Source organism: Narcine bancroftii, chromosome 3 (assembly GCF_036971445.1).
Source record: "Narcine bancroftii isolate sNarBan1 chromosome 3, sNarBan1.hap1, whole genome shotgun sequence".
NCBI classification, from domain to species: domain Eukaryota; kingdom Metazoa; phylum Chordata; class Chondrichthyes; order Torpediniformes; family Narcinidae; genus Narcine; species Narcine bancroftii.
Window position 1 is genome coordinate 330,009,917 of NC_091471.1, and position 23,923 is coordinate 330,033,839.

A 23,923-nucleotide genomic window follows, 5' to 3' on the forward strand; every position below is an offset into this window, starting at 1 on the left:
GGGTGTGGTGAGGAGGGAGCTCCACACTGTGAGATGGGCAGTGAGGAGGGAGCTCCATGCTGTGGGAGGGGGCAGTGAGGAGGGAGCTCCGCGCTGTTGGAGGGGCTGTGAGGAGGGAGCTCTGCGCTGTGGGAGGGGCAGTGAGGAGGGAACTCTGCGCCTCTCAGGTACCACCCACTGAGTTGCTGAAATGTGAGACCCCCTCCTCTCAGGCTGAAAGGTGGAGAATTATAACAACCAAAAGACATTTCACAGCTGTGTAGACAGGAATGTCCATATGGGACAGGCCCAGATTGGCCAGCAGGTACAAAGTGGCTAAGGCGCCTGTTCCGTGCGATCTGACTCCAGACTTCGGGGAGTGCCGGCAGCGGAGAAGGCATCCTTGGCTGATAGCAACTTCCCAACCCTCAGAGTCGGTGTGACCACCAGCTCCCTTTCAACGACCTGGAGTTTATCCTGTGGGACAGGGGGGAAGGGGGATTGCAACGGGTCCTGAGTGAAACACTGTGCCCTTTGCATGGCATCCCACCACCCCCCCACCCCCCCCCCGACTGTGCTGTCAGTAGAGCTATCGGAAGGAAAGCGCTTTATCAGCACTCGCGGCTAGATAATGGGCAACAGTCAGGAAACTGTGACACTGCCCAAGTTGACAGTGACACAACCTCACCCCAGTGTGGGAGCTAGGCTGATCCCGGAGAAAGGGGGGAGGAACGACTCTTGGGCAATGGGATGACCGAATGCCCAAGGGAAAATTATCTCCCTTTCTCTGCGAGCACAGAGTCCCCAATTTAGGGAAGTCACGAGTTGCTATTGGTGGAGGGCTGGCAGGCAGGGGACAGGTCGAGTGGCCTCCTCTTGGGGTGCACATCTGCTTCCTGACTGTTCTTCCGGAGGGGGAAATCTCGGTTTGGTCTGGATCTTGGAACTCTTTCCATACCTCTCCAGGTTGTGGCACTATGGAAAGGATGTGGTAGTGTTGGAAAGAGTGCAGAAGAGACTCATTTGAATGTTTCCTGGGATGCAGGATAGATTGGATAGGCCATGAGCTGGAGTTGGCCATCTGGAATATTGAACCTGCTCCACCATTCAATAAGAACCCGGTGGATCTGAGCACCTTCACTCTGTACGCATTACCCAGTGGTCAATCATTCCAATTCTGCACTCCACACCCATACCAACATGTCTGTCCGTGGCCTCGTGTACTGTCTAACAAAGGCCACCCATCAATTGGAGAAACAACACTTGACCCTCCCTCTATTTTTGTTCCATCCATGGGCCTGTCTAAGAGTCTCTTAAATGCCCCTAATGTTCCAGCCTCCACTACCATCCCCTGGCAAGGCCCCCACAACTCTGTGTAAAAACTTAGCCCTGATGTCTCCCCTAAACTTTCATCCCTTCACTTTGTACAGATGTCCTCTGGTGTTTGGTATTCTTGCCCTGGGAAAAAGGCACTGGCTGGCTGCCCTATCTATGCCTCTCAACATCTCAATTTTTTTAAATTTAAATTTTAAATTTAGACTTACAGCACGGTAACGAGCACTTACAGCCCATGAGCCCATGCACCCAATTGACCTACAAGCCTCGTATGGTGGGCAGAAACTGGAGCACCCAGAGGAAACCCACGCAGACACAGGGAGAATGTACACACTCCTAACTGACAGGACCAGATTCGAACCCCAATCGCTGGTAGTGTAACAGCGTTTCACTAACTGCTACGCTATCTGTGCTGTCCTCTTGTAGACCTTAATGAAGTCTCCTCTTCAGAGAGAAAAGTCCCAGCTCTGCCTCATTAGACTTGTTTCCCCAATCCTGGTCAATCTCCTCTGCCACCTCTCCAGAGCTTCCACATCCTTCTTGTAATCAGTTGACCAGAACTGAACACAATCCTCCAAGTGGGGTCTTACCAGAGATTTGTAGAGCTGCAACATGATCTCTAGGCTCCTGAACTCAATCCCCTGACTAATGAAACTCAGCATCCCTTAGGCCTTGTTAACTCTCCTATCAACCTGCGCGGCAACCTTGAGAGAAAGAGCTGACTGGGATGTATTGCAGGGAGAAGTGTCAAACCCTGCCAGCAATGTGGCCTCCACCTGAAGACTACTTTTTCTGGTTTTACATTCCCCTGGTCTGGTTCCACTTTCCTGCTCCTGTTCTCCCTTCTCTCTCTTACACTCCTCTCTACCTCACCCATTGTCCTGTATCCCGCCTGGCCCTCATTTCTTTACCTGGTGTCTCTCCCTCCCCACTTCAGGCCTGACTGTTCCCCCCCACCCCCCCACTGTGGACACCGTCAACCCTCACACTTCACTGCCAAGGGTTGATCCTTTCACCATGGGGAAGCAGGGATGGGTACTCACCATGCCGATAGCCCCCCACCGGCCTGCCGTGCACTGGGCTGGTGTAGTAGGGGGCCATGCTGCTGCACTCCCCCTCAGCATGGCTGAAGAAGGTGTCGGTGTCGCTGGAGGCGGCCGGACCGGCCATGTCATCCACATACTGGAGCAGGGGCTCCTGACCGTTGCTCAGCAGCGGCACAGCTGGCAGCCAGCGGGGCTGCTCCAATGACTCCTCCATTTGCCCGGCACCTGGTTCGCTGCCCGCTGGTCCTGCGGAGAGGAAGGGGGGGTGGAAGGTGGGCTTTGGTCAAACGGAGGTGGCAGACACTGACACGAGGTGAGGCCCCTGTTCGCTTCTCCCTGTGTTGTCCCACACATCAATCGACGTCGAACATCAGAAGGAATCCACACGTTTCCAACGAGGCCATGATACAACCAGTCAGTGCACTTCCCACAGGGCACCCCAAGAAGTTACTGTGAATACTATTTATTCCCCCCCCCTCCTTTTAATATCAACTTTTTCCTCTTTGGGGCACACCTTGAAGAAAGGCTCAGGCCCGAAAGGTCGGTGATAGCTTTACCTCCTATGGATGCTGCGAGACCTGCTGAGTTCTTCTGACATTTCTGTGTTTTAATACTTTAAATTGTTGTTGATGTGTTTTATGCATCTGGGAAGCTGCAGCAAGACTTTCTTTATAACTGTTCATAGTGTTCCTGTCTATGACAACGAACATTCCAACACAGTACAAGCCCTTCGGCCCACTATGAATGCCTAACCTTCAACAATCTAACCCTTCCCTACCTAAGATCGGAGGTGTTGTGGACAGCGAAGAAGGCTTTCAAAGCTTGCAAAGGGATCTGGACCAGCTAGAAAAATGGCCAGAACATGGCAGATGGAATTCAATGCAGACAAGTGTGAGATGTTGCATTTTGAACAAGAACAGATGTGCTCGGTGAACAGTCGGGCACTGAGGAGTCCGGAGGAACAAAGAGATCTGGGAATGAAGAGACATAATTCCCTGAAAGTGGTGTCACAGGGTTGTGAAGAGAGCTTTTGGTACATTGGCCTTCATAAATCAAAGTATTGAGTACAGGAGTCGGGATGTGATTGTAAAATTGCATAAGACATTGGTGAGGCCAAATTTGGAGAATTGTGTGCAGTTCTGGTTGCCGAACTACAGGAAAGATATCAGTAAGATTGAAAGAGCTCAGAAAAGATTTACTTGGATGTTGCCGGGTCTTCAGGAGTTAATTACAGGGAAAGATTAAACAGAATAGGACTTTATTCCTTGGAGCGTACAAGAATGAGGGGAGATTTGATAGAGGTTTACAAAATGATGAGGGGTAAAGACAGAGTAAATGTGAGTTGGCTCTTTCCATTTAGATTAGGAAAGATGACATGGCTTCAGGGTGAAAGGTGCAAGGTTTAGGGGGAACCTCTTCACTCAGAGAGTGGTGGGAGTGTGGAACAAACTGCCATATGACATATTAAATGTGGGCTCACTCTTAAGTTTTATGAATAAATTGGATAGATACATGAATGAGAGAGGTCTGGAGGGTTATGGACTGGAGGCAGGTCAATGGGACTAACAGAATATTTTGGCACAGACTAGAAGGGCTGAATGGCTTGTTTTCTGTGCTGTGGTGTACTATGGTTCTACCTTGCATCCATAACTTTCTATTTTTCTGACATCCATGTCAGCTAAGAAGCTTTTGAATGTCCCAACTGTACCAGCCTCCACCACCATCCCCAGCAATGCATTCCAGGCACTCTCAATTTCTATGTGCATCTCTGATGTCTCCCCAAAACTTTCCTCCCCTCACCTTGTACAGATAGTTGCCCTGGGGAAAAAGGTGCTGGATATCTGCCCTTTCTATGTAATATTGTAGATTTCGATAAAGTCACCTTCATCCCTTGCCGCTCCAAAGAGAAGACCATGAGACATAGGAGTAGAAGCAGGCGATTCAGCCCATTGAGTCTGCCCCACCATTTAATCATGAGTTGATCCATTTCCCCACTATCCGGCCTTCTCCCCACAACCTATAATAGCCTGGCTGATCAAGAACCTTTCAATCCCTGCCTTAAATACACCCAATGACCCGGCTTCTACACCCACCTGTGGTAACAATTTCCACGGATTCACCACCCTTTGGCTGAAGGAGTTCCTCCACATCTCTGTTCAAAGCGAACACCCTTCAATTCTGGACTCTCTCACCGTGGGGAGACAACCTTTTTACATTGACTCTGTCCATGTCTTTCAACGTTCAAAATGTTTCATTGAGATTGCCCCATCATTCTCAGTTCCATCGAGTACAGGTCAAGAGCCCAAGCTCCATGAAACTTGCTCTCATCCATTCACTGACTGAACATGGACCACCTGTAACAAAGCCAGGGAGCACCAGTGAGGGGATGAGGAGTGCTGGAGCCCCTTCCCACATCATCGATGGGAATTTTCTCAGGTTTTGGTGGGAAAGCTTTCAGGACTTACATATTCCCTGTTATGTTGCATTCTTGTCCTGATGTACTTAGATTCCAAAGACCATAAGGAAAAGGAGCAGAAGTATCCAATCTGTCAAGTCTGCCCCACCATTCCATCATGAGCTGATCCATTCTCCCTCTCAGCCCCACTCCCTGGCCTCCTCTCCAGAACCATTGATACCCTGAATAGAACCATAGACCACTAGAGCACAGAAACAGGCCCATTCAGCCCTTCTAGTCTTTGCCGAACTAACTATCAATCTCTGCCTTAAATACATCTAACGACCTGGCCACATTGCAAATTCCAGAGCTTCACCATCTGTTTTGAATGGGTGCCCTTCAATCCCGAATTTTGTTTTATACACCCACATTACAAGACACAGTTAGCTCCAATGCTGTAAAAGTGCCAGTGACCGGGGGTTCGAATCCTGCACTGCCTATAAGCATTTTGTACTTTCATCCTGTGTCGACGTGGGTTTTTCCCGGACCTCTGGTTTCCTCCCACCATTCAAAATGTACCATAATTAGGTGGCATGGACACGTGGGCTAAAATGTCTAAATAATTACACACCCTTCTAACAGCCTTTAGCATCGCTCCCTGTCCCCCAACTTTAGCACCAAGCTCTGCCACTAATGTTGTTGCAGATCACTCATAACAAACCCACGGGTCACTTGTCCTCCAAAGACCACTGGCTAAGAGATATAGGCCCAGTTCTCTCGCTCTCTCCTACAGAGGAATCAGTCTGACAAAGCTACATGGAGTGCAGTGGCTGGGTCGTCCCACTTGGGGTAAGGAGACCAGACCTCTCAACAGTATTCTGGCTGTAGTCTCATCTACTAACATTTGCTGCCCCTTGCTGGCCTTCAGTGACTTGTGCACGAGTGCACCTGGGTCCTGGTGAATATCAACCCCATCCGACCTCACTTCATCCAAACAATCTCCTCGCTCTCTAGCGTGCCCCAGGGTGATGAGCTCTTGTTGTTCCCTGCGAGAACCCGTCTGCCTCGTCTACACATGCTTAGCCTGTTCCTATCCTTGCAAAGCCTCTCTCCACCCTCCTTCCTGCACATTCTCCCTGTGGCCTCGTGGGTCAGTACCCCACATCTGCTGGGGTGCTCCGGTTTCTTCAAGTCGTACGTCCCCAAGTCGTACGTGTTGATGGGCTGCTCTGTGACTCCTTGGTGAGAGAGTGGTATGGGAATCAAGCAGAAGTGGTTTGGGGCTGGTGAGTCAATGGCCTGGGAGCCAATGGGTTTTCTGGCACCCTTCTCTCTTGAGATACTTGGAGTATTGTGGGCAGTTTTGGGCTCCTCATTTAAGAAAGGATGTACTGATGTTGGAGAGGGTTCAGAGGAGGCTCACAAGGATGATTCAAGGAATGAGGAGCATTTGATGGCTCCTGGCCTGTACTCTTTGGAATTTGGAGAATGAGGGGGGGATCTCATTAAAACATCTTGAATGTTGAAAGGCGTGGTCAGAGTGGGCATAGAAAGGTTGTTTCCCCATGATGGGAGAGTCTAGGACAAGAGAGCATAACTTGATTGAAGGGTGACCACTAAGAACAGAGATGTGGGAGAATTTCTTCAGCCAAAGGGTGGTAAATCTGTGGCATTTGTTGCCATAGGTGATTGTGGAGTTCAGGTCATTGGGTGTATTTAAAGGAGAGACTGATAGGTTCTTGATTAGCCTGGGCATCAAAGGTTACAGGGAGAAGGCTGGGTAGTAGGGCTGAATGGGAAAATGGATCAGTTCATGATTGAATGGCAGGCCAGACTCATTGGGCTGAATGGCCTATTTTCTACTCCTACATCTTATGGTCTTCTGTCAAGATGATCTCCAAATCCTTCCCAGGCTCCTCCTTCATTGCCCATCTCCAACTGCACTTTGGAAAGCTAAAGGAATGTGTGGGACGCCTCGTGAGAGTCTGGTAGGAATTTTAGGGAGGGATGTGATTGAACAAAGTAAGGGTGATCAGAGTCTACATTGTGTGAACATTCTGTTTGTTTCGAGTCATCTTTTTGCTTACATAAGAGTGACTCATGGTGATTTCATTGGAGAACCCTGAACGAAATCTCACCCCAGGTCCTTGAGCTTTCCTGAATCACTTCCTGTTTGAGCTAAGGGCTTGAAATTTTGGGCTCAAGCGGCTTCTTGGGCTAGGCGTGACGGTTCGGCTGCCGGAATGATGGGGTGCAGGCTTGCACTGGCATTGCCTTGGGGTCAGCTCCACTGGTGAGATCCCATCCTAGATCTTACTGCTATTGGCTCCTGTGTGAAGCACTGCTTCCAGAAGGCAACCAACCACATAATCAGGCAAAACCATTACATGACCGAAAACAGACCATTCTAGTCTGTCAAACTACTATTCTGCTTAGTTCCACTGACCTGCAACTAAACCATAACCCTCCCTTTTCCAAATTATTCTTAAATGTCAAAATTGAGCTGGCATTCACCACTTCAGGTGACAGCATGTTCCACACACTCACCAATCTCTGTGTGAAGAAGTTACCCCTAATGTTCCCCCAAAATGTTTTCCCTTTTCACCCTTATCCCATGTCCTCTGGTTTGTATCTCACCAAAAGCCGACCTACGTTTACTCTGTCTGTCCCCCCTCATAATTTTAAACAGCTCTATCAAATCTCCCCTCATTCTTCTACACTCCAGGGAATAAAGTTTGAACCTGTTTAACCTTTCCCTGTAACTCAGTTCCTGAAGTCCAGGCAATATCCCAGTAAATCTTCTCTGCCCTCTCTCCATCTTATTAATATCCTTCCTGTAGTTCGGTGACCAAAACTGCACACAATATTTGGCTGCTCCAATGTCTTATACAACTTTACTAAAACATCCCAACTCAATACTTTGATCTATGAAGGCCAATGTTCCAAAAGCTCTCTTTACGACCCTGTCCACCTATGACGTAGAAGATACAGAAGTCTGAAGTCTGGCATCTCCAGGTGCAAGAACAGCTTTTTTTTCCAACATTTACAAGTTCTTGAACTTCCCTGTACTCCCCTAAACATAAATTACTCCACAACCACCAAAAGGTCTGTTTGCACTACTGTGCTAATTACAAGTTTGAATATTTATCTATCTTTTTATGTTTAAGAACATCAGAAACAGGAGCAGGAGTTGGCTATCCAGCCCATCAAGCCTGCTCCGCCATTCAATGAGATCATGGCTGATCTGATGATGTGCTCATCTACACCTACCTGCCTTTTCCCCATATCCCTTAATTCCCCTACAATGTAAAAATTGATCCAACCTTGTTCTAAATATATTTACTGAGGTCGCCTCCACTGCTTCAATGGGCGGTGAATTCCGCAGAATCCCCACCCTCTGGGAAAAGCAGTTCCTCCTCATCTCCATCCTAAATCTACTACCCTGAACCTTGAGGTGATATCCCCTAGTTCTGGACTCCCCCACCAATGGGAATAACTTACCTACCTCTATCTTATCCATGCCTTTCATAATTGTATGTTTCTATAAGATCCCCTCTTATTCTTCTAAATTCCAGTGAGTACAGTCCCAGAAGATTCAATCTCCCCATATCTCTGGAATGAACCTGAATGAACCTCCACACTGCCTCCAAAGCCAGTACATCCTTCTTCAAGTCAGGAGACCAGAACTGCATGTGTTACTCCAGGTGTGGCCTCACCAGGACCTTGTACAGTTGCAGCAGAACCTCCCTGCACCTAAATTCAATCCCTCCAGCCATGAAGGACAACGTTCCATTGGCCTTCTCGACAGTCTGCTGCACCTGCAAACCAACCTTTTGTGATTCATGCACAAGCACTCCCAAGTCCTTCTGTATGGTAGCATGCTGCAATCGTTTGCCATTGTAATCTGATCTTCAAATTTTCCTTCCTAAGATTCCTTACATTTTAAACTTACATTTATAACATTGTACTCATACCTTTGCCCACCCACATAACCTGTCTATATCTCTCTGAAGACTCTCCGTATCCTCTGCACATTTTGATTTTCCACTCAATTTAGCAAACTTAGATGCACTACATTCTGTCCCCTCTTAGATTGTTAATGTAATTTATTAACTCTTTTTCCTTTCTTGGCCCACTGAAGTAATTTAATTCATACCATTGTAACTGGCATAACATATGTGTCTGCAGTAAGAAAGAATTTTGGTGCATTTGATCATTATATTTCTGTGCATGACAATATCAGGTCCGCACAGTTGGTGTAGCAGTTAGAACAACACCTTTTACAGCGCCAGCGATCGGGACCAGGGTTTGACTCCCACGCTGTCTGCAAGGATTTTGTACGTCTTCCCCGTGTCTATGTGGTTTTTCCTTGGAGACTCCGGTTTCTTCCCACCATTCAAAACGTACGAGGGGTGCAGGTTAATTTGGTGTAAATTGAGTGGCACAGACTTGTGGGCCAAAAGGGCCTGTTACTGTGATGTATGTATGTCTAAATATGTCTAAATCACTGCTCACTGGGCAGCGTGAGCTCGTGGGCTGGAAGGGCCTGTCACTGTGCTATATCTATTTTTTTTTAATTTAAAAATCACCTTCATTTACAGAAGTAAAAAACCTCCTGGGCTGGAGCATGTCTCTGACGAGCAGAAATGTACACTGAACTGCAAATAATTCACCCTTTTCACCCTTCAAGGATTCCAGAAGATGGCAGCACAGGTAGATAAGGTGAAGAGTGAAAACACAATAAACGCTGGAGGAACTCAGCAGGTCCATACGGAATAAGGATATATTTCCAATGCAATTCCCTACCACTCACACTCCAGTTCGTGTCCTATCATCTCTCACTCTCCCTCACCCTCACCAATCACTATCTCACTTTCCTCCACTAGTTATTCTTTACCTTCCCCACTCTCTCCCATTATTCCATCTCCCCTACATTTTCCTCCCTATCACACCCTATCACACTCTCCCTCTCTCCGCATCACTCTCCCTCTCTCCCCATCACTCTTCCTCTCCCCATCACATTCTCCCTCTCTCTCTCATCACTCCCTCCCTCTCCCCATCACACTCTCCCTCCCTCTCCCCATCACATTCTCCCTCTCTCTCTCAACACTCCCTCCCTCTCCCCATCACACTCTCCCTCCCTCTCCCCATCACACTCTCCCTCCCTCTCCCCATCACACTCTCCCTCTCCCCATCACACTCTCCCTCCCTCTCTCACCATCACACTCTCCCTCTCCCCATCACACACTCTCTCTCTCTCCCCATCACCCTCTCCCTCTTTCTCCATCACACTCTCCCTCTCTCTCCCATCACACTCTCCCTCCCTCTCCCCATCACACTCTCCCTCCCTCTCCCCATCACACTCTCCCTCCCTCTCCCCATCACACTCTCGCTCCCTCTCCCCATCACACTCTCCCTCACTCTCCCCATCACACTCTCCCTCCCTCTCCCCATCACATTCTCCCTCCCTCTCCCCATCACACTCTCCCTCCCTCTCTCGCCATCACACTCTCTCTCTCCCCATCACACTCTCCCTCTCTCTCCATCACACTCTCCCTCTCTCTCCCCATCACACTCTCCCTCCCTCTCCCCATCACACTCTCCCTCCCTCTCCCCATCACACTCTCCCTCCCTCTCTCCATCACACTCTCCCTCCCTCTCCCCATCACACTCTCCCTCCCTCTCCCCATCACACTCTCCCTCCCTCTCCCCATCACATTCTCTCTCCCTCTCCCCATCACACTCTCCCTCCCTCTCCCCATCACACTCTCCCTCCCTCTCCCCATCACACTCTCCCTCCCTCTCCCCATCACACTCTCTCTCTCTCTCCCCATCACATCCTCCCTCCCTCTCCCCATCACACTCTCCCTCCCTCTCCCCATCACACTCTCCCTCCCTCTCCCCATCACTCTCTCTCTCTCCCCATCACACTCTCCCTCCCTCTCCCCATCACACTCTCCCTCCCTCTCCTCATCACACTCTCCCTCCCTCTCCCCATCACACTCTCCCTCCCTCTCCCCATCACACTCTCCCTCTCCTCATCACACTCTCCCTATCACACTCTCCCTCCCTCTCCCCATCACACTCTCCCTCCCTCTCCCCATCACACTCTCCCTCCCTCTTGCCATCACTCCCTCTCTCTCCATCACACTCTCCCTCTCTCTCCCCATTACACTCTCCCTCTCTCCATCACATTCTCCCCATCACATTCTCCCTCTCCCCATCACACTTTCCCTCTCCTCATCACACTCTCCCTATCACACTCTCCCTCCCTCTCCCCATCACACTCTCCCTCCCTCTCCCCATCACACTCTCCCTCCCTCTCCCCATCACACTCTCCCTCTCCTCATCACACTCTCCCTATCACACTCTCCCTCCCTCTCCCCATCACACTCTCCCTCCCTCTCCCCATCACACTCTCCCTCCCTCTCCCCATCACACTCTCCCTCCCTCTCCCCATTACACTCTCCCTCTCTCCATCACATTCTCCCCATCACATTCTCCCTCTCCCCATCAATTTCCCTCTCCTCATCACACTCTCCCTATCACACTCTCCCTCCCTCTCCCCATCACATTCTCCCTCCCTCTCCCCATCACACTCTCCCTCCCTCTCCCCATCACACTCTCCCTCCCTCTCCCCATCACACTCTCCCTCCCTCTCCCCATCATACTCTCCCACCCTCTCCCCATCACACTCTCCCTCCCTCTCCCCATCACACTCTCCCTCCCTCTCCCCATCACATTCTCCCTCCCTCTCCCCATCACACTCTCCCTCCCTCTCCCCATCACACTCTCCCTCCCTCTCCCCATCACATTCTCCCTCCCTCTCCCCATCACACTCTCCCTCCCTCTCTCGCCATCACACTCTCTCTCTCCCCATCACACTCTCCCTCTCTCTCCATCACACTCTCCCTCTCTCTCCCCATCACACTCTCCCTCCCTTTCCCCATCACACTCTCCCTCCCTCTCCCCATCACACTCTCCCTCCCTCTCTCCATCACACTCTCCCTCCCTCTCCCCATCACACTCTCCCTCCCTCTCCCCATCACACTCTCCCTCCCTCTCCCCATCACATTCTCTCTCCCTCTCTCCATCACACTCTCCCTCTCCCCATCACACTCTCCCTCCCTCTCCCCATCACACTCTCCCTCCCTCTCCCCATCACACTCTCTCTCTCTCCCCATCACATCCTCCCTCCCTCTCCCCATCACACTCTCCCTCCCTCTCCCCATCACACTCTCCCTCCCTCTCCCCATCACTCTCTCTCTCTCCCCATCACACTCTCCCTCCCTCTCCCCATCACTCTCTCCATCCCTCTCCCCATCACACTCTCCCTCCCTCTCCCCATCACACTCTCCCTCCCTCTCCCCATCACACTCTCCCTCTCCTCATCACACTCTCCCTATCACACTCTCCCTCCCTCTCCCCATCACACTCTCCCTCCCTCTCCCCATCACACTCTCCCTCCCTCTTGCCATCACTCCCTCTCTCTCCATCACACTCTCCCTCCCTCTCCCCATTACACTCTCCCTCTCTCCATCACATTCTCCCCATCACATTCTCCCTCTCCCCATCACTTTCCCTCTCCTCATCACACTCTCCCTATCACACTCTCCCTCCCTCTCCCCATCACATTCTCCCTCCCTCTCCCCATCACACTCTCCCTCCCTCTCCCCATCACTCCCTCTCTCTCTATCACACTCTCCCTCCCTCTCCCCATTACACTCTCCCTCTCTCCATCACATTCTCCCTCTCCCAATCACACTCTCCCTTCCTCTCTTTCCCCTCTTTTTGTGTGGCCCACTGTTCATTTCCAGCTGTGGCCCCATGGATGTTAACATAACGTTTCCTGGACTGGATCGAGACAAGGCATTCACTCTCCTCCCTGATAATGTTTGACACATTGAGTAGTTTGCAAGGCTGAGGGACTGTCTGTAAACGTTATCTTATCCCCGCCTGCACTGCCAGATAACCGCTGTCAGTCATCCTTGAGGGCTATCTCCAGCCAGACCGGGCTAAACACATCGCTCTCCAGTTTTAGTTTTATTTTTCACCCATGCTCTGCTGCTCTGTCTCAGAAAGAGATATCTCAGGGGTGTAGCAGTTGAAGGGTATAACAGAGATGGGGAGGGTAGTAGGGCGACCGGAGGGGATTACAGTGACAGGGAGGGTGCAGGGGACCAGAGGGGTTTACAGAGACAGGGAGGGGTATAGGGGACCAGAAGGGGTTACAGAGTCAGGGAGAGTGCAGGGAACTGGAGGGGGTTTCAGAAACAGGGAGGGGTGTGGGAACTGGAGGGGCTTACAGAGACAGGGAGGTATGTTGGGGCAGGAGAGGGTTACAGAGATGCGGAAGTTTGTTGGGACTGGTAAGTGTTGAAGATACAGGGAGGGTTATTGAAGCAAGAAGGAGTTACAGAATCAGGGGGTGATTCAGGGGCTGGTAAGAGGGGCTGAAGCAATTGAGAGGTAGTGGACAGAGCAGGTTACAGAGATACAGGGATGAAGGGAAGGATGTGGTTATAGGGATGGGTGGATAAGGATTTGGAGCAGCTGGTGTTGTTTGACCAGGAACTGAAGCAAAATGGCAAGCCCTAGAATGGAGAGGCTGAAGAATCCTATGACCCAAGATAGGAGCATCTAGGAGGAATTTGAGCATAGATGATAGCCTAGGAAGCAGTTGCTGTCGAGAATTCAGAGGCATTAAAAATCCTGGTCGTCTTTCTGCTGAGAGTCCGCCTGAGGGATTCAGAGATATAAGGGGGAGACTTGCCAGAGTACTGCAGGCTAGAGGCTACTTCAAGAGAGCCTGCAACCCTCGCCTCAGATCACTGCTCCCTCCACTCCAGTCCTCTGGCACCCACCAGACACATCTGGATGGGGGTCATCACCCAGGCTCACCTGCAGGGGAAGGCCAGAAGAACACCCTTGGTTGGAGAGTTACAGGCAGATCCGGTTCCAATAGCTTTTTTCCCTCCGTGGGAGTTTGGCTGCATTCACAGCCCATCCTCTCCCTCCCATGGCACCTGGCGCCAAGGAAGGAATGAATCAGGGTAAGTGTTGGAGGTGGGGAAGTGGGGGTCATGTCCATGAAATGGGTAGAAGGGGAGTGGGGAAAATGATGACTCACCCGCCCAATGGATCTGTTTCACCCCCTCCACCTCACACACACAGAGGCAGCTAGCTGAAAGACAACAGGTTACAGGGAAAGGAGAATGGGAGACCGACAAGAGACACTTCTCCAGCTGCTATCGAGAAAGGATCGACATTTCAGGCAGATATGCTCCATCATAAGCGCAGCCCAGAGATAGGGAAAGACATCAAGATCAGAAACTGAGGAGATAATCATCTTTCAAAAGCCACCAACCTTTCAGGCAAAAAAAAAGTCACGAGCAAGGCAGGGAGCCTTGCGCAGCACACAGAGTCAGTGATAGTTCCCTGGCTATCTTCGATCTGGTCACCTCGAGCACATTATCGGGCGGGAGGGAGCGGGTGATTAAACCTACTGATACGGGAGCGATAGATTTATGTTGACTGGGTGGCAGTCAGAAAGGGGAGGGGAGGGGAGAGGGGTGGAAACCGGTGGGAGGGAGCTTCTATCAGTCCTCGTCCGCCCCACCCCACCCATGGGCAGTCGCCGATCGGAAGCCTCACCACTCCCAGAATAGCCTGCAGGCTGTGTCAGGGCCTCCGGACCTTGCTGTCGATTTTCCTGCAGCACCAAGGGTCTTCCCTCTGCTGCAGTCAACCCGCTGGCACGGGGAAGTCGTGGATAATGGCTCGCCTCTCGGGTGTTAGTCTACTCCTGGACAAACACAGGCCCTGCAGATCTGATCTGAATGTAACCTCAACTCTATTCTTGCTGACAACCTCTCCCCTCACTTGTCAAGATCCTATCTCCTGCTGCCTTAAAGACATTCAAAGACTCTGCTCCCAATGCCCTTCGAAAGAAGAGTCATGACCAGAGTCTCGCAGCCCTCCGAGCAACACCATTTTGCCTCATCTGCGGGACCTTACTTTTAAACCAGTGGCCCATGGTTCAGAATCAGAATTTATTATCATGAACAAGTCACGAAATTCAGTGTTTTACGGTAGCGTCATAGTGGAAGCGTTCATATAAACCACTTTTACAACAAGAAAAAAAACAAAATAGTCCCTGAAAAGTAACGCCGTGTCTTTGGTTCATTGATCGTTCAGGAATCTAATGGCGGAGGGGAAAAAGTTGTCCTTGTGAGGCTGAGTGCTCATCTTTAGGCTCCTGTACCTCCTTCCCGATGGTCACAGAGTGAAGAGGGCATGGCCTGGTTGTTGGGGGTGTTTGAGAGTAGAGACTGCTTTTTTAAGACTCCGCCTCATGTCGATGTCTCGATGGAGTGAAGTCTGGTGCCTGCGATGTTGCAGGCCGAGTTTACAACCCTCTGGAATTTATTCTTGTCCTGAGAGTTAGTGCCTCCATTCCAGGCAGTGATGCAACCAGCCAGAATGCTCTCCACGGTACCCCTGTAGAAGTTTACAAGAGTCTTTGGTGATGTATTGAATCTCCTCAAACTCCTTACAAAGTACAGCCACAGGTGAGCCTTCTTCATGATTGCATCGACATGGAGGCTCCAGGGCAGATCCTCAGAGATATTCTCCCTGGAATTTGAAGTCCTTGACCCTCTCCACTACTGAATCCTCAATGAGGACTTGGTCGCGTTTCCCTAACTTCCTCCTGAATTCCACAATCATCTTGATTTTGCAAAAGCTGAGCACAAGGTTTTTGTCATTACACCACTCAATGAGCTGATCTGAATGCTTCCTCATTGCCATTTGTGATTCTGCCGACAACTGTGGTGTCATCGGAAAACTTGTAGGTAGCATTGGAATTGTGCCTGGCCACACAGTTGACTGTGTATAATGAGTAAAGCAGTGGACTAAGCACGCATCCTTGAGGTTGAGCCTGTGTTGATAATCAGTGAGGAGGCGATGTTCTAGGCCCTGCCAGTAGAACTGGACAGTGACCTGTTCCTGGTAGAGAACTATTCCAGCGACCGGCAATCACTTGTGTTTTCATTGGAAAAATGGAACTGCTTATTTGGACTCAGCAAGTTCACGTTTGCCTTTATTCGAAGGGGGCGTGGGCTTTGCTAGCATTCAATGGCCCTCAAGAAGAGGGGAGCTAGCTTCCACAGCCACTCAATGTGTGTGTGTGGGTAACCCGCAATGTGGCCAGGGAGGGAGTTCCAGCCATGGCAGTCAGGGTGTTGCGTGGGGAGCGACCCTAGCAATAGGGTTTGCTGGCCTAGTCCCTCTTGCCAGAGGAGGCTGTTGGGTCCCCTTTGCTGGTCGAGGCAGTGGGGTCAGCTGTCCTAGTCCTGTTCGATGGTCTAGGTGAAGGGGCCCCCCTTATAGGAGGAAGTGGTGTGTTCCCCTTGCCGGTCAAGGCAGTAGGTCTGGAAGGTGCTGTATGAGGGATTCTGAGCAAGTTGCTGCAGGGCACCCTGGAGAGGGTACAGATTCCAGCTGCTGTGCCTGGGTGGTGGAGGGGGTGAACAAGTGTGGCTGGGTATCCCTCCAGTGGACAATGCTGTTGAGCTTTTTTGAGTAGTCATTCACCATTCTCAGTCAGTTCCATTTGCCTACCTTTGGCCTATATCCCTCTCAACCTTCCCTGTCCTTGGACCTGTACTTGTTCCCACCTCCTCCTCCACTTCCTCTGGCAGTCCACCATCTCTCAGACCCCCTTTCCATCTTCCTCCTCTCATCTTAAAATGATGTCCAGTCGTTTTAGATTCCCCTACCCTAGGGAGAAGCACCAACAGTCCATCTTCTCTCTGCCCCTTTTGATGGTGTAAACCCCTTGGCATTCACCCCTGCACTCCAGGGAAAACAGTCCTAGCCTGTTCCAGTCTCTCCTTTCAGCCCATGGCCTCTGGTGCCTGCTTCATTCTTGTGAATCCTTTCTGCAACCCCTCCAGTTTGATCACCTCCTTCCAAATGGCAAGTCTGTAATCTGCCTGGGACAGTGGCAGAACATTGAGCACCATCAGGCTGTGCGTCAGCGCACCTCAGGCCTGTGTGCTCAGCCTGCTCCTGTTCACACTACTGACCTATGACTGCATCGCCAGATCCAGTCGTGAGTCAATAAAACGCTGTTTCATCGGGTTGTATTTGTGCAATCAGATGGTAATAAACGACTGACCCACCAAGTCCAGGAGTGCACTCAAATCTCCAAGTGCAGTCTCACCAACACCAAGATGCTCCCAGCACAGTTCCACAACACTCTGTACATGCCCTGGAGATGGGGAGTTTGGAGGTTCAACCAGTTCTTATAGCCAGGACTACTCCATTTTTGTTTCTCCCATTTTAGGGACAATAAATGAAGGCCAGATAAACTATTTTAGGGACGTGGGAAAAGCTGTGGAAGGAAGTAATTCAGCTTTCCACCACAAATAAGACCGTAAGACATCGGAGTTGAAAGAGGCTATTCTACCCTCAAGTCTGCCCTGCCATTTAATCCTAAGCTGATCCACTCTCCCACTCAGCCCCACCGTCTGGCCTTCTCCCCATAACCTTTGATGCCCCAGCTAATCAAGAACCTGTCAATCTCTGTCTTAAATTCACCCAATGACCCAGCCTCCACAACCGCCTGTGGCCACGAATTCCACAGATTCACCACCCTCTGGCTGAAGAAATCCGTACACATGGTTGCCCTTCACTTCTGAAATTGTGCCCTCTTATTCTAAACCAGTGGTTCTCAACCTTTCTTTTCCACTCACATACCACCTGAAGAAATCCCTTTCTAACCACAGAGCAACGTGGGAAATAACCTTTCTACATCTACTCTGTCCATGCCTTTCAACATTCAAAATGTTTCAATAAGACCCCTCATTCTCCTAAATTCCAACAAGTACAGCCTAAGAGTTGTCAAATGCTCTTCATATGATAACCCTTTCATTCCCAGAATCATCCCTGTGAACGGAAGACTTTCCATTTGGAAGGAATCCTCTCCAATGTCAGCACATCTTTTCTTAAATGAGGAGCCCAAAACTGTTCACAATACTTGTAACATCTTTACCAGTGCCTTATAAAGCCTCAACATCACATTCCTCCTCTTATATTCTATTCCTCTCAAAATAATGCCAGTATTGCATTTGCCTTCTTCATTACCAACTTAACCTTCAGTTTACCTTCAGTTTCCCTTTTCATCTGTAACCCATGTCCTCTGGTTTGTATCTCACCTATCCTCAATGGAAAAAGCCAGTCTACATTTACTCTGTCGATCCCCCTCATAATTTTAAATCCCGATCAAATCTCCCCTCATTCTTCTACTCTGCAGGGAATAAAGTCCTAACCTGTTTAACCTTTCCCTGTAACTCAGTTCATGGAGCCAGGCAACATCCTAGTAAATCATCTCTGCACTCTTTCTTTCTTATTGATATCTTTCCTGAATTTCGGTGACCAAAACTGCACAAAATTCTCCAAATTTGGCCTCACCAATATCTTATACAACTTTACAATGACATCCCAACTCCTGAACTCAATACTTTGATTTATGAAGGCCAATGTGCCAAAAGCTCGCTTTACAACCCTCTCCAACCTGTAATGCCACTTTCAGTGAATTATGTATCTGTATTCCCAGATCCCTCAGTTCTACCGCACTCCTCAGTGCCTGACCATTTACTGTGTATGTCCTTTCTTGGTTTGTCCTTCCAAAATGCAACTCCTCACACTTGTCTGCATTAAATTCCATCGGCCATTTTTCAGCCCATTTTTCCAGCTGGTCCAGATCCCTCTGCAAGCTTTGAAACCTTTCCTCTGTCCACAAAGCCTCCAATCTTAGTGACATGTGCAAACTTGAAAGATTCCCTCTCATTCTTCTAAATTCCAGCGAGTACATTCCCAGATGACAACACCTCCAATCAGTTGTCATCTGCTAACTTGCTGATTCAATTTACCACATGATCATCCAGATGACAAACAACAATGGTCCCAGCACCGATCCCTGAGGAACACCACTAGTCACAGGGCTCCAGTCTGAGAAGCGATCATCCACCACTACTCTCTGGCTTCTTCTGTTCTGCCATTGTAAAATCCAGTTCACTACTTCACCGAGAGTCTGAACCTTTCTGATGAACCTCCCATGCGGGACCTTGTCAAAGGCCTTACTAAAGCCCATATAAACAACATCCACAGCCTTTCCTTCATCAACTTTCCTGGTAACCTCTTTGAAAAACTTGGTAAGATTGGTTAAACATGACCTACCATGCACCAAGCCATGTTAACTATCTCTAATCAGTCCATGCCTATCCAAATATTTCTATATCTGATCTCTTAGAACACCTTCCAATAATTTTCCTACTACTGACGTCAGGCTCACCGGCCTGTAATTTCCAGGAGCCTCTTTTAAACAACGGAACAATGTGAGATACCCTCCTATCCTTTGGCACTACACCTGTGGCTAAGGACATTTTAAATATTTCTGCCAGAGCCCCTGCAATTTCTACATGAGCCTCCCTCAAGGTCCAAGAGAATATCTTGTCAGACCCTGTGGATTTATCCACCCTTATTTGCTTTAAGACAGCAAGCACTTCATTCTCTTTAATCTGCATAGGATCCATGACCTCACTTCTTGTTTTCCTGACTTCCCATGGCTCTGTGCCCATTTCCTGAGTGAATACTGATGAAATAAAAATATTTAAGATCTCCCCCATCTCTTTTGGCTCCATACAAAGCCCACTACTTTTATCTTCAAGGGGACCCATTTTGTCTCTTACTATCCTTTTGCACTTAATGTACCTGTAGAAACCCTTAGGATTTTCCTTCACATTCTCTGCCAAAGCAACCTTGTGTCTTTTAACCTTCCTGATTTCTTTCTTCAGGTTTTTCTTGCATTTTTTATACTCCTCAAGTATCTCGTTTGCTCCATGTGCTATACACCTATTTCTTCTTCCGAACCAGATCCACAATATACTTCAAAAACCTCTGCCTGCTAACCTTGAATTAAATCCTGACAGGAACATACAAACTCTGTACTCACAAGATGTTCTCCAAACCAGGCAACATCCTAGCTGTAAGTATGTTCTCCCAGTGTCTGTGTGGGTTTATTCAAACAATGTGGCTTTCCTTCTACCACCCTCAATTCAGCACTCACCTGCATATCCTGCATTACCCGCACATCTGCCCTGGCCCCCTCCGCCCCCACACGCAACAAGGACAGGATTCCTCTTGTCCTCACCTACCACCCCACCAGCTTTCGCATCCAACACATTCTCCTCCACCACTTCCGCCACCTACATCATCCCACCACTGGACACATAGTCCCCTCTCCTCTCTGCCTTCCACAGGGACCGCTCCCTTCTTGACTCCCTTGTCCACTCCCCCCTCCCTCAATACCATTTGGGGCCCCAAACAGTCTTAGCAATATTTCACTTGTGTATCTGCAGGGATCATCTACTGCATCCGGTTCTCCGACTGTGGTCTCCTCTACATCGGAGAGACTGGAGGCAGACTGGGAGATTGCTTTGTTGAGTACCTCAACTCTATCTGCTGCAACAGTGTGGATCTCCCAATGGCCACCCATTTCAATTCCCCACCCCATTCGCTTGCCGACATGTCTGTCGATGGTCTCATGCACTGCCAGACTGAGACCACCTATAAATTGGAGGAACAACACCTCATCTTCCGACTGGGCACCCTCCAACTGGATGGCATTAATATTAACTTATCTGGCTTTCGTTAAACCACCCCCCCCACCAATCCCCTGCTTCCCCCTTCGTCTCTCCATTCCCTGTCTCCTTTCGCACAGACATGATAAATTCTACCTAGTCCCTTATCCAATTAACACCTTTTTGTTGGTCTGGATTCCTCCCCCAGTTGTTTGAACTCTGAGACTTTTGGATATATCCTGCTTCTGCCTTTTCTGAATTTTCTTTGAAGACGGGCTCAGGTCCGAAATGTCGGCGATATATCTTTGTCTCCTCTAGATGCTGAAATGATCAGCTGAGTTCCTCCAGCATTTCGGTGTTTTTAACTACAATCGCGGCATTTGCAGCCTATCGTGTTTCACTCTGCTTGGGTTTCGTCCAGATGCTCCAGTTTCCTCCCACCCTTCAAAACGTACTGGGGGTTGAAGGTTAATTGGGAGGCACAGGGTCGTGGGCCGAAATAGCCTGTTTTCCGTGCTTTATGTCTAAATTCTAAAAATTAAATCTCTTTAGCACCCTCTCTAAAGCCTCAACACTATTCCTGCAAATATATTTTATTTAATGTTACGCTTTACTGGTTGCATTTTCTGAGCATCCAATCAGTATTAGCCTCCTGTTAATATTATTTAAATTCACATTGAAATAGGTAGGACTCACCTTGATCGACAAAATTAGGTGAACCTCTCCCTTTCTTTCTATTGACGCAGCAGGGCGAAGGTGCTGGCACATCTTGACCTCTGGTAGAGTCAGTCTGTGTGGAGTTTGCATGCTCTCCCTTCCATCCACCCCCCCTTTACCTCCCACATAGAACATTGTGCAGCACAGTACAGGCCCTTCGGCCCTCGATGTTGTGCCAACTCATATATTTATAACCCAAAAAGAGTACTGAACCCACTCCTTCCATTTGTGGACCTGTCTAAGAGTCCCTCAAATGCCCCTAATTTTCCAGCCTCCCCTGGCAAAGCATTCCAGGCCCCAACTCTCTGGGTACAAAACTTACCCCTAAACTTCCCTCCCTTCACTTTGTACTGACATCTGTAGTTTGCTATTCCTGGGAAACAGGTGCTAATTGTTCACCCTATTTACGCCTCTCAGAATCTTGTAGACTTCTATGAAGTCTCCTCTCATCCTTCTTCTCTCCAAAGCTTTGCTAACCTTGCTTCCTAAAACTTATTTTCCAATCCAGGCAACATCCTGGTAAATCTCTTCTGCACCCTCTCTAGACCTTCCACATCCTTCCTGTAATGAGGTGACCAGAAATGAACACAATCCTCCAAGTATGGTCTCACCAGAGATTTGTAGAGTTGCAACATGACCTCTCGACTCCTGAATTCAATCCCCCAACTAATGAAGCTCAGCATCAAATAGGCCTTCTTAACTATCCTATCAACCAGCATGGCACCGTTGAGAGATGCATGGATTTGGACCCCAAAGTCCCTCTGTTCATCCACATGGTTAAGTAACCAACCACTAATGCTGTAGTCAGCCTTCAGGTTTGACCTTCAAAATGCATCACCTCACACTTATCCAGATTGAACTCCATCTGCCACTTCTCTGCCCAACTCTACACTCTGTCTATATCCTGTAATTACCAATAACAACCTTCAACACTATCCACAACTCTCCATATCATCCTTAAACTTACTGACCTATCCATTTGCCTCTTCATCTAGGTCATTTATAAAAATCACCAAGAGCAGGGGATCAAGAACAGATCCCTGCAGAACTCTACTAGTCATTGACCTCCAGGTAGAATACTTTCCATCCACTACTCTCTGCTTTCTACATAGACTAAGTGTGCGCTTTGGGGGTTGATGCACTGGCCCAGGAATGTGGCCAAGCAGGGGTGGAATCTTGGGGGGTGGGGGAGAATAAAGTAAGATCAGAGGTCAGAAGGCACTTGGTGGCCTGTGGGATTAGTGCAAAGCAGGTTATCATGGATTAACTGGACCAAATCTGCTTCTCTCTGACATCTCACTGTGGAGAAACACCCGCCCCATTGCGAATATCCTCCATCCTTTCTCTTCCTTCCGTCCAAAATCCAAGTGAACTTAACATCTTCATAACAACATTTGGTGCCATACTGCCCAGGCATACCGGGAGACGCGCAATGCAGTTTGCCATCGTGGCTGCTCCAGGTACCTGCATCCACGCAAGCCAAGTCTTCAAGCAGTGTGGAAGGACCAGACAGGCTAGGGAAAAAGGGCTGAGAATGATCGCTCACTGAGACCAGACCTTACATTCACTGCAAGGTGAATGTAAAGGTGCAGTGGTTATGGACGATGGTGGGATTCAATGTCCATTCCTAGCTCCCCTGAAGTGGAGTAAAAAGCTTGGGGCTGTTAGCAGGTGGGGAGGGAATCCTAATGCATTACCACCACCAGCAACAATACAACACTCCCTCATCACTCTCCTTCCCGTAGTGCAGAGCTCTCTCACTGCCCCTCCTAATGTGCAGGACGCCCTTATTGCCCCTCTCACAGTATGGAGCCCCCTCCTCACTGCCCCTCCTATAGTGCAGAGCTCCCTCATCACACCTCCCACCGTGGTGCTCCCTCACCGCACCACTCCCACCATGGAGCTCCCTCACCACCCTTGCCACAGTGCAGAGCTCCCACACCGTTCCTCTAACAGCAGGGATCTCTCCCACTGCCACTCTCACTGACCCTCCCACAGTGCAGAGCTCCCTCCTCACAGCCCCTTCTGCAGTGCAGCTCCCTCCTCACAGGCCCTCCTGCAGCATGAAGCTCCCTCCTCACAGCCCCTCCTGCAGTGCAGAGCTCCCTCCTCACTACCCCTCCTGCAGCATGGAGCTCCCTCCTCACATCCCCTCCTGCAGTGCAGAGCTCCCTCCTCACAGCCCCTCCTGCAGCATGGAGCTCCCTCCTCACTGCCCCTCCTGCAGTGCAGAGCTCCCTCCTCACCACCCCTCCCGCAATGCAGCACTCCCTGGCCTGAGAGTGGATCTGTTTACACCTGCATGTTTGCCAATATTCTGCCCAGTACACTGGTGTTTATAACACCTCCTCAGGCACAAATTAGCTGCTACAATTCACTGCAGTGCTGAGGGCACTCCACACTGTGGGAAAGGGGGCAACGAGGAAGCTCTGCACTGAGAAGTGGTTAATGAGGGAGCACTGCACTGTGTGGGGGGGGGGGGTGTGAGGGTAGGGAAATGAGAAAACACTGTGCTAATGAAAGGGTGTTGCTGAGGGAGGGGGTTAGTGAGGGAGCTTCATACTGTGAGAGAGAGGGTAGTGAGGGAGCTCCGTGCTGAGGAAACTCTGCATGGTGGGGGAGGGTAGTGAAGGAGATCTGCACAATGGGGGAGAGTAGTGAGGGAGTTCCTAACTGAGGGAGGGTAGTGGGGGAGTTCCCCATTGTGGGAGCCCTCCAACCTTACCCCCCCCCCCACCTGAGACCTCTGGAAGCGTGAATGTGTTGCTCCCCAGAGGCGGGAGGGGGTGGGGGGGAAACAGCAC

The 23,923-nt window shown here is 49.7% G+C and overlaps 1 protein-coding gene across 3 annotated transcripts in view; it reads right to left on the bottom strand.

The window, feature by feature from the left end:
- LOC138759196 (GATA-binding factor 2-like) overlaps positions 1-21,326 on the bottom strand; it is a 28,552-nt gene extending 7,226 nt beyond the window's left edge. Inside the window, exons 1-2 of one of the 3 annotated variants that reach the window (XM_069929254.1) lie at positions 21,099-21,326; positions 2,358-2,606 (exon numbers count right to left, since the gene is read on the bottom strand). In XM_069929254.1, the coding sequence (XP_069785355.1) occupies positions 2,358-2,574 (217 nt within the window). In that variant the 5' untranslated portion in view covers positions 2,575-2,606; positions 21,099-21,326. Of the gene's footprint in view, positions 1-2,357; positions 2,607-13,656; positions 13,856-14,122; positions 14,293-21,098 lie in introns of those variants that run through there. The other 2 variants (XM_069929253.1, XM_069929252.1) reach the window with 2 other exon arrangements.
- Positions 21,327-23,923: the final 2,597 nt, after the last annotated feature.